The 14,117-nt window shown below is 46.2% G+C and overlaps 1 protein-coding gene across 1 annotated transcript in view; it reads left to right on the forward strand.

Moving 5' to 3' along the window:
* TBCD (tubulin folding cofactor D) overlaps positions 1-14,117 on the forward strand; it is a 707,681-nt gene that overhangs the window by 678,717 nt on the left and 14,847 nt on the right. Inside the window, exon 37 of the mRNA XM_063961004.1 lies at positions 6,354-6,441. Within this exon, the coding sequence (XP_063817074.1) occupies positions 6,354-6,441 (88 nt within the window). The remainder of the gene's footprint in view (positions 1-6,353; positions 6,442-14,117) is intronic.

Below are 14,117 nucleotides of genomic sequence, written 5' to 3' on the forward strand. Positions count from 1 at the left end.
GTCCCAGTACCTCCATCACAAAGGGGACAGGGGATTTACGCCAATCTATTTCTAATCCGGAAACCAAATGGGTCATACCGACCAATTCTAAATCTGAAAATGTTGAACAAATACATATGGATCCCGAAGTTCCACATGGAGACGTTACGCTCCATAATGTTGGCTATGGAACCGGGAGATTACATGGTATCTCTGGATGTACGGGATGCTTACCTACATGTGCCTATAGCACTATCACATCAGTGTTACCTCAGGTTTGCCATCCTCCAGGAACATTTCCAGTTCCAAGCTCTGCCATTCGGGCTAGCTACAGCACCCAGGGTGTTTACCAAGATCATGGTGGTTATGGCAGCTAGTCTGCGCAAACAGGGGATAAGAATATTCCCATACCTAGACGACCTGTTAATCTTAGCACAGTTGCAAGATTTACTGTTGAGCCATCTTCAACAGACGATAGTTTGTTTACAGAGACACGGGTGGCTCATAAATTGGGAAAAGTCGTCCCTGAATCTGTCACAGCGGATGGTTCATTTGGGGGCCATATTGGATTCAGACCTACAGAAAGTTCTCTTACCAGAGAAAAAGATAGTCAAGGTGCAGGTCATGGCTCAGGAAGCGTTGCAAGCCCAGACAATGTCAGTCCATGCAGCAATGCGACTGTTGAGTCTGATGGTATCAACCTTCGACGTGGTGGAATATGCGCAATTCCACTCCAGACCGTTGCAGCACCTTATTCTGACCAAATGGAACGGAAATCATCAGACGATAAAAGCAGATGATAAAGATTCCAGTAAATGTAAAAAGGTCTCTAGCGTGGTGGCTACAGACAGACCATTTAAACAAGGGGAGACCCTTTTGGATAAAAGAATGGCAAGTCCTGACAACAGATGCCAGCCTGCAAGGCTGGGGGGCGGTACTCGGAAGCCTATGGTTCCAGGGAAAATGGACCATAAAGGAAAGTCGCCTGCCAATAAATCTGTTAGAAATAAGGGCCATTTACTTGGCTCTGGTTCAGGCAAAGGACAATCTACAAGGAAGACCAGTCCAGATCCGCTCAGACAATGCGACGGCAGTAGCATACCTCAATCATCAAGGAGAAACGCACAGCAAGAGATTGATGGAGGAAGTAACTCCCATTCTAAAATGGGCAGAACTCCATCTCCCAGCATTGTCAGCAGTATTTGTCCCGGGTGTACTAAACTGGGAAGCGGATTTTCTCAGTCGGCACACCATTCAGGAAACCAAATGGGCACTACACCCAGAAGTGTTTCAGACGCTGGTGAACAGATGGGGTCTACCGGAGATAGACCTTATGGCGTCGCATCTAAACAACAAAGTTCCGAGGTACGGATCGAGAACAAGGGACCCAGGAGCGGTCCTTGTAGACGCACTGTCAGTAGAATGGAGGTTTCAGCTGGCATATCTGTTCCCTCCAATATCTCTGTTACCCAGAGTAGTGAGAAAGATAAAACAGGCAAAAGGAATAATCATTCTAATAGCTCCAGCTTGGCCAAGAAGGCATTGGTACACAGATCTGTTGAGAATGTCCGTGGAAGCACCGATACTGCTCCCTCAACGTCCAGATCTGCTAATGCAGGGTCCTTGTTGTCACAGTCATCTGGGTCGCCTGTCATTGACGGCGTGGCTGTTGAAACCTCTATCTTAGAGGCTAAAGGATTTTCGAAACAAGTAATCCAAACTATGCTTAGAGCAAGAAAGCCTTCTTCGGCCCGTGTGTATCAGAATATGGCAAGCCTATATTCATTGGTGTACTGGAAAAAATTTCAATCCGAGATCTTTTAAAGTAGCTAGGATTTTGGATTTCCTTCAGGCAGGATTGGATAAAGTGTTGAAAGTTGCTTCCTTGAGGGTCCAAGTTTCAGCGTTAACTGTATGGTTTCAGCAGAAGATTGCTGATTTACAGGATGTACGTACGTTTTTCAAGGAGTAGTACATATTCAACCTCCATTTGTTCCTCCTGCAGCTCCCTGGGATTTGAATTTAGTTCTTAAATTTCTCCAGGGTCCTTTGTTTGAACCACTTGAGAGAGCAGATCTTAAGTGGTTAACGGTTAAAGTTCTTTTTTTACTGGCAATGGCGTCAGCCAGAAGAGTGTCAGATTTAGGAGCATTATCGTGTAAGTCTCCTTTCCTACGTTTTTTTCCAGACACAGCAGTTCTCAGAACGAGATCTAGCTATCTTCCAAAGGTGGTATCAAAGTTTCACCTGAATGAAGAGATTGTAGTCCCAGCTTTTCAGGTATCGGGACTATCTGCGGGGGAAGCGTCGCTGGACGTAGTCCTGGCTTTAAGAATCTACATAGATCGTACTAGTGCCATCAGGAAAACAGATTCTCTCTTCATCCTCTACGGATTCCATAGAAGAGGATGGCCTGCTAGTAAACAGACGCTGGCGAGATGGCTCCGAATGGTAATATCAGAAGCTTATTCTCATGCAGATCTCCCTATTCTGGCTAATGTCACTGCACACTCTACACGTAAGGTAGGTCCTTCTTGGGCAGCACAACAGGGTGCTTCAGCAAAACAGATATGTAAGGCAGCCACAAAAAAACAATGTAGCGCTAATGGTCATAAATGAGAATAGAAGGCCATAAAAACAACACAAATTTAATTAAAAAGAGCAAAAATTAATATACATCATAGTGTGCACTTGATAAAATGAATAATCTCCTGTAAATATAAATGAACGTTACTCCCACTGGGTATACTGGTATTAGATGTAGGAAGATTCAAATAACCTGTTCCATTAGAATTAGTCCCAATACAGTTCCATAGGAGGGTATTACAACACAGTTCGAAGAAGTATATTTACCACCGATGTTGGCAAGGTATTTAAGCGAAAACAGCGTCCGCAAAGGCAGTTCCTTGTTAGGTGGCAGCTTGTGTTGGTTGTCAGTTTAGACAGTCCTCCATCCAATGGATTCTAAGCTTAGTAGCAGAATAGGACTTGGTTTAGGTAGAAGTCTTCCAATCGTTCTGTGGGAGTAAACAAACAGCAGCGGAAGGGGGCAGCATGGCAGGAGCTGCGCTGGCTGAGAGTTACTCTTCAAGTACAAAAGTATCGCTGCTGTGCGATGCTTTTGCACTTGTGCTGGGGGGGCGGCCTGACATGCGGGGCGGACTAGCCCTGTGCTGGGTGTCCCTCCGCAAGTCAGTGAAAGTGATCGTAGCTGTGCTAAATTTAGCGCAGCTACGATCAGGTCGGAATGACCCCCTATGTCCTGCTGCCAGTCCACATGCCTCCTCCGGCATCAACAATCCCCACTCCCTAGCTGTGGCGCACGTGGAACAAAAGCTGCTGCGGCCACCGGCATAGATGTATATGAAAGCGGCACAGCAGAAGGCTTTCATAGCCCTCCCTGCGCCGTTTACTCTCTGAGCCCCAGAGCCTCCTCTGCGCGTTATGTCACAGAAGTGCCTCCCCGCCACAGACGGGCACAGATCACCCGAGGGCCTGACTCCGCAACATAGCTCTTGGGCTGCCAGCCTGGAAGCCCCGAGATGGCTAATGTAATGGATAGAGTGGGTCATATCACGGAGGCTAATGTCTGGACGCTGAATCAATGTAAAAGGTGACAGTGCTGTGCAGTGCAGTGGGTGTGCAGTGTCACTGACACTGCACAGCACTCTCACCTTTTACATTGTTTCAGCGAGTCAGTCAGTTCTGCCAGCCAGTCACTATTGTTAGCGCCTGTTTCCCAACGCGCCGCATTACAGGGAAGTAGATGCACTAAATAAACTACAGCTCCCAGCAGCCCTTAGCGCCGAAGCATTCCGGCGCTAAGACCTGCTGGGAGCTGTAGTTTATTGAGTGCATCTTCTTCCCTGTAATGCGGCGCGTTGGGACACTGGTGCTAGCAATAGTGATTGGCTGCTGCGGGAGTCTCCGGGAGAGCCATTGCCAAAAGGAGGACAGCAGTCTAGCTGCTTCAAGGAGGAGAAGCATTACCCGTCCCTCTTCCACTCGCAGTACCTACGGGCCCCATCCACGGCACCCGCACACCCCCTCCACCACCCATGGTGGCTCCGGACCCCTCCCCCACCCGCAACACCCCCGCACCTGCCTCTCCCCCACCTTGTGGCACCCCCGCCTCTCCCCCACTCGCACCACCACTGCAACCGCCCCTCCCCCATCCACTTCTCCCCCGCACCCGCCACTCCCCCAACCACAGCACCTTCTAGGTGATTCATCAGGCCCTGCGTGCGCTGTTCACGCCGTTGCAAGGGGCTACGACCCTTAACCATCGCACGCCCTTTGTCCGTGCAATATTTAACCACTCTCACAAATATGATTGGAGGTATTACTCCATATAATACAAATATTGCAAGCCACAAGGGTATGAAAGGGTTAAGGGGGCATAGCCCCTTACGACGGTGTATAATACTTTCTGTACTGGAAGCTGTCCACCTCATGTAATATACTTTCTGTACCGGGAGCTGTCTACCTCATGAATAATATTTTCTGTACCAGAAGCTGCCTTCCTCACATTTAATACTTTCTGTACTGGGAGCTGGCCTACTCACGTTTTATGCCCTCAGTATGGAGAGCTACCTAATTCATGGTAATTCAGTCTGTACTAGGAGCTGCCTTCTTTACGTTTAGGGGTCTGTTCATGAAGCAGTGAAAAGGGTGGAGAAATGAGCCAGTGGAGAAGTTGCCCATGGCAACCAATTAGCATTAAAGTAACATTTATAATTTGCATACAATACAATTGTACGGAGCAGCTGATTGGTTGCCATGGGCAACTTCTCCACAGACTCACTTCTCCACTGTTTTCACTGCTTCATGAATAGATCCCCTTAATACTTTCTGTACTAGGACCTGCTCTCCTGACGTTTAATACTTTCTGTACTGGAAGCTTCATAATTCTGATTCTATTCTGAGTATAATAAAGATCGGCCTTTATAAAATAATGTATAAAAGTTACAGAAAGTATGGTGGAATATCTGTTCTTTACATTGTAAGATTTGCATAGGTTTTATACCATTTAGTTGTGTTCTGGTGCTCCTACTGTTTGTTATTTACTACTATGGATAGGAATTGTTTAGTATAGACTCAATATCGTTACAGGAGTCATTTTCTAGTTATTGCCAAATTCCTGCATTAATATTATATTTCATGTTGTGCATCTTTTCCTTCATTTAGTAAATACACTCATTTGTTTCTTTATTGGAGAGTAAACTTTATAAATATAGGATTCCCACCCCAATTATCTCTATCTAGCAGAACCATAGGGATCCCTGGTTTGGAACCAGCCAGCATACATACCCACTACCTCCTACATACATAGCAGCATATACAGAGAGACTGCTTGGTGGAAGGCTCTTAATTCAGGTGATTAAGTAGTTGCTGTATCTTGTCCAATTGGTTGTCATTTCCTTCCAATGAATAGGTCAGGCATTCCCAACCTCGATCCTCAAGGCACACTAAAGGCCCATATAGATGGGCCAATGTGGGAGAGATGTGTGCTGAGCGAACCGCTCAGCACACATCTCTCCCGCCGCTCAGTACAGCGCGATGTGTACTGAGCGTGCGGGGGGAGACGGGGGGGGGGGGGGCGCTCATTTCACCCAGCAGGTGAAGTGAGCGACCTGCTAGATTGGTCTGCATGGCAGGCCAATCTAGCACTAGCGATAGCGATGCGCGGGGCTGTGCATTGCTATCGCTGTAGGGGAGCGATCATGCTTAAAATCTAAACAATCTAGTCAGATTGCTTAGAATATCGCTCCGTGAGTATCCCCCTTTACAGTATAGGTTTTAATGATATCCAGATTTTAGTACAGATGGTTACATCAAAATAACTAAGGAACTAATTAAGTCACCTATGCTCAAGCATGGATATCACTAAAAACCTGCATTGTTAGTGTGCCTTGAGGACCGAGGTTGGGAATGCCTGTGCTAAGTGATGTATGACCATACATCATGGTTCGGGATGTACAGTAGTTATGTGACGGTCACATAATCTCCCCCTGCATCCCGAACACTGACAATACAGACAGTCGGCAAGCCGGCTAGAAGGGACTACTATTCCATGACATCCATAGAGTGGGAATAGAACCTGTGGGGATCGCAGCTCGACACAGAGCCTGCAAGGGGCTTTGTTTTGCTCCCCCCCCCCCCCCCGGCATTCTGCAGCCGGGATGCTGACCACTGGGATCCCGCCCGCTGGTAACGCTGCCCCATCCCCTTGGTTCTGCTACATTCGGGAAGGGATAAATTATTTTCAAAGCAATGTTGACGTTATCCTTTAATTATTGATCATTTAACTTTATAAATGTCTTGTTATATAGATAATAATCTCATATTCACAATAATTATTTGTTGTTTTCTAGATTCTGTGGCCTGATTCAGTTCCCTGGTGAGATCCGCAAAAAAGTTTTATTTCAACAGCTGCTCCTGATCTCTCACCCGTTCCCAGTAGTAAGTGTAAAACAGCCGCTGTCTGCTCACGTCACAGACACTGCGCCATGTAAAAGAGACTCCTGATTGTTACAACATGCTGCTGGGGTTATACATAATGGTACACTGCTACATGAGGACAATGCATGGGGCGGAGTATTGCTCCAGTACTTCCAGTATTATTTATTGCTCTTTTTACAGTACAGCTACATACTGCTTATTCTTTTTCTTGGTGGGCCTGGTACTGCATGAGCTTCTTATCCTATATAACTGGTGCTATTGGATAACTGCTTGCTATGGAACATTATTTTATGAAGACTTACACAGGTGAAAGGCTCAAACAGCTGAAAGAGAAAATGGCTTAAGACAGTGGTTTCCAAACTTTTTTGAATCACGGCGCCCTAGAATATCAGAATTTTTTTCACGGCACCCCTAGGCCAAAAATTTCTTATTGAGAAATTTAGAAAGAAATATTACATTAAGTAGATCGCGTTTATATGTCATTCTTAGGGTCAGTTGTGTGGTGAGGGACAAGATTTGCTTCTGTTTGACCAGATATTTTATGACTGGCAGCCACCAGCACTGGTTTTGCATATTATATTGACCATGAATAATTTGAATTGGTCCTGGACCACCAACCCAGGGCACCCCTGCAAGTGTCCCGAGGCACCCCAGGGAGCCACGGCACACAGTTTGGGAACCTCTGGCTTAAGAGATATGGCTATAGGGACAACCTCATGATGCATACAGCAAATAATATCTATCTCAGGCATGGCACTCATGTATATATCTGAAAGATTGATGTAAAACCGCTAATTTGCTATCCCTAGAGCAGAGACTCACTGTAGATGTGCTCCAATCGCACTAGACATTTCCTATTTTTTAAACTGTTCTAAAATCTGATTTGCCACTTGGGATTATTATAGGGCCCTGTGTACTGCTTACTAGGGCACAGAGCCTGGTGCTGCTCTGCATTATGCTACTATATATAGTGGAAACAGGGCCAGCAACAGAAATCTTGATTTTTCTGGGGGCCCCGCAGCCCTTCTTGACACCCTCTCTTTTAAAGGAGAGGGTGGCTTTAAAAATAAATAAAAATAAATATATATATATATATATATGTGTGTGTGTATATAATGTACACATATACACACATATACACCAAACACACATATAGTTGTATCTATCTATCTGTTCTATCTATCTATCTATCTATCTATCTATCTATCTATCTATCTATCTATCTATCTATCTATCTATCTATCTATCTATCTATCTATCCTGTACCAAGGGAGTAGCTACCATTGGTGCAGTGAGTGCAACTGCTATGGGGCCCATCTTCCCTGTCAAAGTTACACTTGTTATATACATTTTCCCTATTGCGTGGTACATAGAGGCACTTACAAACTTTTGCCTTGTAGCCTACAATACAGGTGAAACCCAGAAAATTAGAATATCGTGCAAAAGTTAATTTTTTTCAGTAATTCAACTTAAAAGGTGAAACTAATATATTATATAGACTCATTGCATGCAAAGTTTGATATTTCATGCCTTTATTTATTATAATTCTGATTATTGTGGCTTGCATCTTAAAATAACCCCAAATCCAAAATCTCAGAAAATTAGACTATTACATAAAATCAATAAAAAAATGATTTTATATACAGAAATGTCAGCCCTCTGAAAAGTATAATCATGCATATGTAATCAGTACTTTGTTTTGGCCCCTTTTGCATATTACTGCCTCAATGCGGAGTGGCATGGATTCTATCAGCCTGTGGCACTGCTGAGGTGTTATGGAAGACCAGGATGCTTCAATAGCGGCCTCCAGCTCTCCTGCATTGTTCGGTCTCATGTCTCTCATCTTTCTCTTGGCAATGCCCTATAGATTCTCTATGGGTTCTGGTCAGGCGAGTTTGCTGGCCAATCCAGCACAGTAATCCCACGGTCATTGAGCCAGGTTTTGGTACTTTTGGCAGTGTGGGCAGGTGCCAAGTCCTGCTGGAAAATGAAGTCAGCATCTCCATAAAGCTTGTCTGCTAAAGGAAGCATGTAGTGCTCTAAAATGTCCTGGTAGATGGCTACGTTGACTCTGGACTTAATAAAGCACAGTGGAGTCCCAACACCAGCAGATGACATGGCTTCCCAAATCAACACAGACTGTGGAAACTTCACAATGGACTTCAAGCATCTTGGTCCATTCTTCCTCCATACTCTGGGACCTTGGTTTCCAAATGAGATGCAAAATTTGCTCTCATCAGAAAAGAGGACTTTGGACCACTGAGCAACAGACCAGTTCTTTTTTTTCTTGTCAGGAAAAGGCCATTCAAAAGTGTGAGGGAGCTTCACAAGGCGTGGACTAAGGCTAGAGTTAGTGCATTAAGAGCCACCACACACAGACGGATCCTGGACATGGGCTTCAAATGTCGTATTACTCTTGTCAAGCCGCTCCTGAACAACAAGCAATGCCAGAAGCGTCTTACTTGGCTTAAAGAAAAAAGAGAATCTTTGGGGCATTGCCAAGAGAAAAATGAGACATGAGACCGAACAATGCAGAAGAGCTGGAGGCCGCTATTGAAGCATCCTGGTCTTCCATAACACCTCAGCAGTGCCACAGGCTGATAGACTGTAATTCATGCAAAAGGGGCCCAAACCAAGAACTGAGTACATATGCATGATTATACTTTTTCAGAGGGCCGACATTTCTGTATTTAAAATACTTTTTTTATTGATTTTATGTAATATTCACATTTTCTGAGAATTACATTATAAAAAATAAATGAACTTTTGCACGATATTCTAATTTTCTGAGTTTCACCTGTGTCTAGTTTTGCCACTGAAACTGCTCATTATAATGTGGTATACAATGAATAGGAGGGCACTATACTGTTACATAATAAGAACTGGGGGCACTGTAATTTAGCATAATATAAACTGAGTACGTATTGGGGGCACTGTAATGTGGCATAATGTGAACTTCAGATACTGTATGTCATAATATGAATTAGGGGTAGTGTGTGGCATAATGTGTACTAGCAGCCATACAATGTGACATCATGTGAACTAGGGCACTACTATGGTGGTTCTTAGGGAGCGGAAATTGACAGCAGTGCGGTTGTGCGCTACTCTGTATGGAGCCTTTGACTGAGACAGTGAGCCCGGCATGCAGTTTTCCTGCTGGGCTACCCAACTCTTCGGTGGTGGTGGCCGGGACAGACAGGGAAGGGCCAGCGCAGCGACATGCGTAATGGCGGCAATACAGCATGGACCACAGTGACAGAGTAAAACTGGGGTGGGGGCCTATTAATTGTTTTCTTAGTTAAATTGAGCAGTTGGAGCATACACTTTAAAAAGTGATATTGGCATTGTGGTCCTGTTTTTTGTGTCCCCCTGAACATCTGGTCCCTGTACGGGTCCCCTTTGTGTCCGCCCCCCCCCCCCCCCTCCCCCTTCCCTGTCATCATGGCTGAGGTTCGAGAAAGTGTGGCTTCACTTAACACATTATGTAATACCACGTCTGTGGATACAAGTAGATCATACTGAAGATTGTCATCAAATAATCAAAAATTTCTGCAGCGGCGTACAATGGTATTCCACAGGGAATAACATCGGGGTGTAGAGTTGAAAATCGAGATCCGAGGCACCAACAGGCTGAAACTTTGACTGTTCCCAGGATGCACTGCATCGCATTCTCTATAGCCCCGCCTCCAGGCACTAGAGCTCAGTTTGTAAGTTGGTGCCTGCAGTGCAGGCAGCTAACAGGTGGGGCTGCGCTAGGCAGCCCAAATAAGAGCTTTTTAAGAAGAAAGAAGACTTCAAGGGCCACATTATAGGCATGTCAGTCTGACATTCTGTGCTGCAGCTCCATCACCTCCCCCAGCGGCGATTCATACTCCCGTGCCCTGGTTGCCGGGTACTTACAGTGGAGGCGCTCCGGTCATCAGGCACACATCATCGCTGCTGCTCTCCTGGATCGCGTGGCCGCACTTCAGGGTGGAGGTAAGAGGGTCCCCCAGGTGGGACCCGCTGAAATCGCGATCCAGTCGCGGTCCCGGGAGACGGACCGCGCCTTTGGCGTGGACACTGTGGCCGTGCAGAGACCCCACTATATCCACCAGGGCAGGGAGCACAGGTCAGATTTGCAGAAATCCGTTTATTATAGGCTCCATAGTACCCGGTGGTGAAGTCCAGCAGAGGGAATAAGGCGCTGACCTGTAGCCCCTCCCCCAGCTCCAGGCACCATCTACAGCAGGTGTTAACGCCCTGGAGCTGCATCTATCTCTCTCCCTCACTCCCTGTCAGTGTTTGGTCGCCATTTCATAGAGCTGCGCTGATCCTGGGACTGCTGGGCACTCCTCTGTAAAGCCGCCTGTCAGGACACTTAAGTATTCTACATGTCGTTTAGACAGTGTTAGTTAAGAAAAAGTGCACTACTATATGAATATTTAGTACAAGTATTCTGTGATATACATCCAGTGTTTACTGTGCATTGTTATATCTGTATACATACATATCTCTATGTAGTATTACTAGTCCAGTGCAGTCTATTGTTTATATGTAATAATTTCTGCATTGTACCTGTGATTGTGTGTGCCTATAGCTGCTGTGTGGATTCTATTCTGTGTATCACTATATTCTGTACCCTGGGGAAATAAGTGCGTCAGGGTCTCATATACCATATAGTGTTCCACAGGATATACTGTTTAGTATTTTTCACTGTGTGTTTCAGTCACCTCATACCACTTAAATCCTTTGTTTGTGCTCTGCAATTGCAGTCACATCTCTTAGGGGGTTTTTGTCAGGTATTGTGTTTGTCTGGCTATATTGTACTGATACGCCCTAAGGCTACATTCCCAATAATGTCTGCTGCACAGGGCGGGAAATCCGCAGACGATCCTGCATCATGCTTTGCTGGCGACACGGATTTACCTGAGGAAATGATTTCTACTGAGGGTCCAGGTACTGGGTGTTCTCACCCCCTAGTCAGCCCGCAGCACCTGTGGCAAATCAGGATCCACCTTGGGCTGCATTTTCAAATATGCTGACTACGCTTGTAACAAGACTTACGCCCCCTGTGGGACCACCTGTGCCATTACAGCCACATATTGTCCCTATAGTTAATCCACCATGGGCGGATACTCTGTCAACCCAGTTACAACAATTAAATCAGTCCTTGGTTAAACAAAAACCTAACCCTGACTCTACTGGGCCAAAGGGTCATCTAAGCGGGCCATTTCTTCCTCACAATCCACTAATATTTCGGATGATTCTTCCGATTCGGATGGGGAATATACTGATCCATCATATGCTGATACCGCTGCTTCTGATGATTCTACAACATAGGTTGATGTTCCTGACCTAGTGGAGGCTATCAAGCTGATTCTTCAGATTGATGATGAGATTGACCCTCCTGATACGTCTAAGAAACCTGATATGTTCAAACGTCAGAAGGTTACTAAATTAGTCTTACCACATTCTGACTATTTAATTGAAATACGTCAGGAATCCTGGTCTTCTCCAGGAAATAAATTTTCCCTGTCTAAAAAGATGCTAGCTCGTTATCCTATCTCTGCGGAGTTGAGTAACAAGTGGGAAACCCCGCCAGTGGACTCACATGTAGCCCATCTTGTGATGTCATCTACTCTGCCTGTCACCACCGTCACCTCTTTGAAGGAACCGACGGATAAGCGTGTGAAGGGTTGCTTGAAGTCTATTTACACTCTTACAGGTTCTGTACATAGACCCACTATGGCAGCCTCTTGGGCAGCAAAAGGCATTGAAGCATGGGTTCAAGCAATTGAGATAGAGCTACCTCTGATTTTTTCTGACACTGCCAGACAATATCTGACCTATATTACCACGGTCTCCCACTATATTCAGGAGGCGGCCTCTGATGCAGGCGTTATGGCGGCCAAGGCATCTACTACATCTATCCTGGCTCTCCGGATTCTGTGGGTACGGTCATGGTCGGTGGACCTGGATTCTAAGAAGACCTTGGAGGTACTCCCATTTAAGGGAGATATATAATATTTGGAGATGATCTGAACAAAATTGTGACCGACTTGGCGTCGGCCAAGACTGCATTTTTCCCAAGTACTAATCTTTCGGTTCCGAAGGCTAAGAGTACTACTTTTTGTTCCTTTCGACCTCCAGGTAAAGCAAAGGGTCAGGCATACCCGAGACAGGCTCGCACTTCCAAGTCCTCTAAGCCCAAACCTAAAAGTTCTTGGGCCGCCCGTCAGCCTGCTTCCAAACCGGACAAGCCTGCTGCATGACGGGGCGGGCCTCCGCTCTGGGGGACCCCAGGGTGGGAGGCCAACTTCTGCGGTTCGCCCAGGTATGGTTAAAGACCACTTTGGACGCCTGGGAGCAGGAAGTGGTCTCTCACAGGTACGCAGTCTCTTTCAAGAGACGTCCCTCTCGCCAGTTTTGCTCAACGGTTATCCCTTCGGATCCATTAATAGCACAAACTCTACATTTGGTTGTCCAATCCCTCCTGGATACAGGAGTGATAGTAACGGTGCCACTGTCTCAGAGAGGCAGGGGATACTATTCGACTCGGTTTCTAGTTCCGAAGCCGAATGGATCCTCCCGACCTATACTCAACCTCAGTTCTTTGAACAAATTTGTGCAGGTGTCCAAATTCCGTATGGAAACTCTGCGCTCTATTGTACTGGCTATGGAACCCAAGGACTATATGTTATCCCTGGATATACAGAATGCTTACCTACATATACCTATTGCCATGTCGCATCAGCAATATCTGCGTTTTGCTATTGGCAACCTTCATTATCAGTTCCAAGCTTTGCCTTTCGGACTGACCTCAGCTCCTCGGATCTTCACCAAGGTCATGGCGGTCATGACGGCCCTTCTCCGCCGTCAGGGAATCAGGATCCTGCCATATCTGGATGACTTGTTGCTCCTGGCGAACTCCCCAGAGGTTCTCCTCCGTCATCTGGAACTGGCGGTCAATGGGTGGCTCATCAACTGGAAGAAATCCTCACTGGTCCCTGCTTAGAGCATGGCACACTTGGAGGCATTACTGGACACACACAACCAACGTTTGTTCTTGTCTCCAGAGAAGGTCCAGAAACTTGAGTTCGGAATCAGATACTTTCTCTCTCGCCAAAGAGTGTTGATACACTCGGCGATACAAGTACTAAGCCTCATGGTGTCGGATTTCGACATGGTAGAGTACACTCAATTTCATTCCCGCCCTCTGCAGAGGTTAATCCTTTCCAAGTGGGACGGCCTGCCTCATCGGATCAGGTCTCAAATGATCTCCTTGACTGCGTAAGTTCGTCTGTCACTGAGCTGGTGGCTACAGGACCAACAATTGAGCAAGGGTCGTCCCTTCTGGATCTCCAACTGGGTCCTCTTAACGACAGATGCCAGTCTGCGGGGTTGGAGCAACACTCTCCAGGGTCGGTGGACCAGGGAGGAATCTCTCATCCCGATAAACATTCTGGGATTGCGGGCAGTGTTCAATGCGTTGACACTGGCCCTGCCTTTGTACTTGAACAGGCCTGTTCAAGTACAATCAGACAACGCCACCACGGTGGCGTACATAAATCATCAAGGCGGCACTCGAAGTCGCATGACAATGATGGAAGTGTCAAAAATTCTTTGATGGGCGGAACGCCATCTGCCAGCAATATCGGCAGTGTTCATTCCTGGGGTTCGCAACTGGGAAGCGG

The sequence above is a fragment of the Pseudophryne corroboree genome, chromosome 3, assembly GCF_028390025.1.
Source record: "Pseudophryne corroboree isolate aPseCor3 chromosome 3, aPseCor3.hap2, whole genome shotgun sequence".
NCBI classification, from domain to species: Eukaryota; Metazoa; Chordata; class Amphibia; order Anura; family Myobatrachidae; genus Pseudophryne; species Pseudophryne corroboree.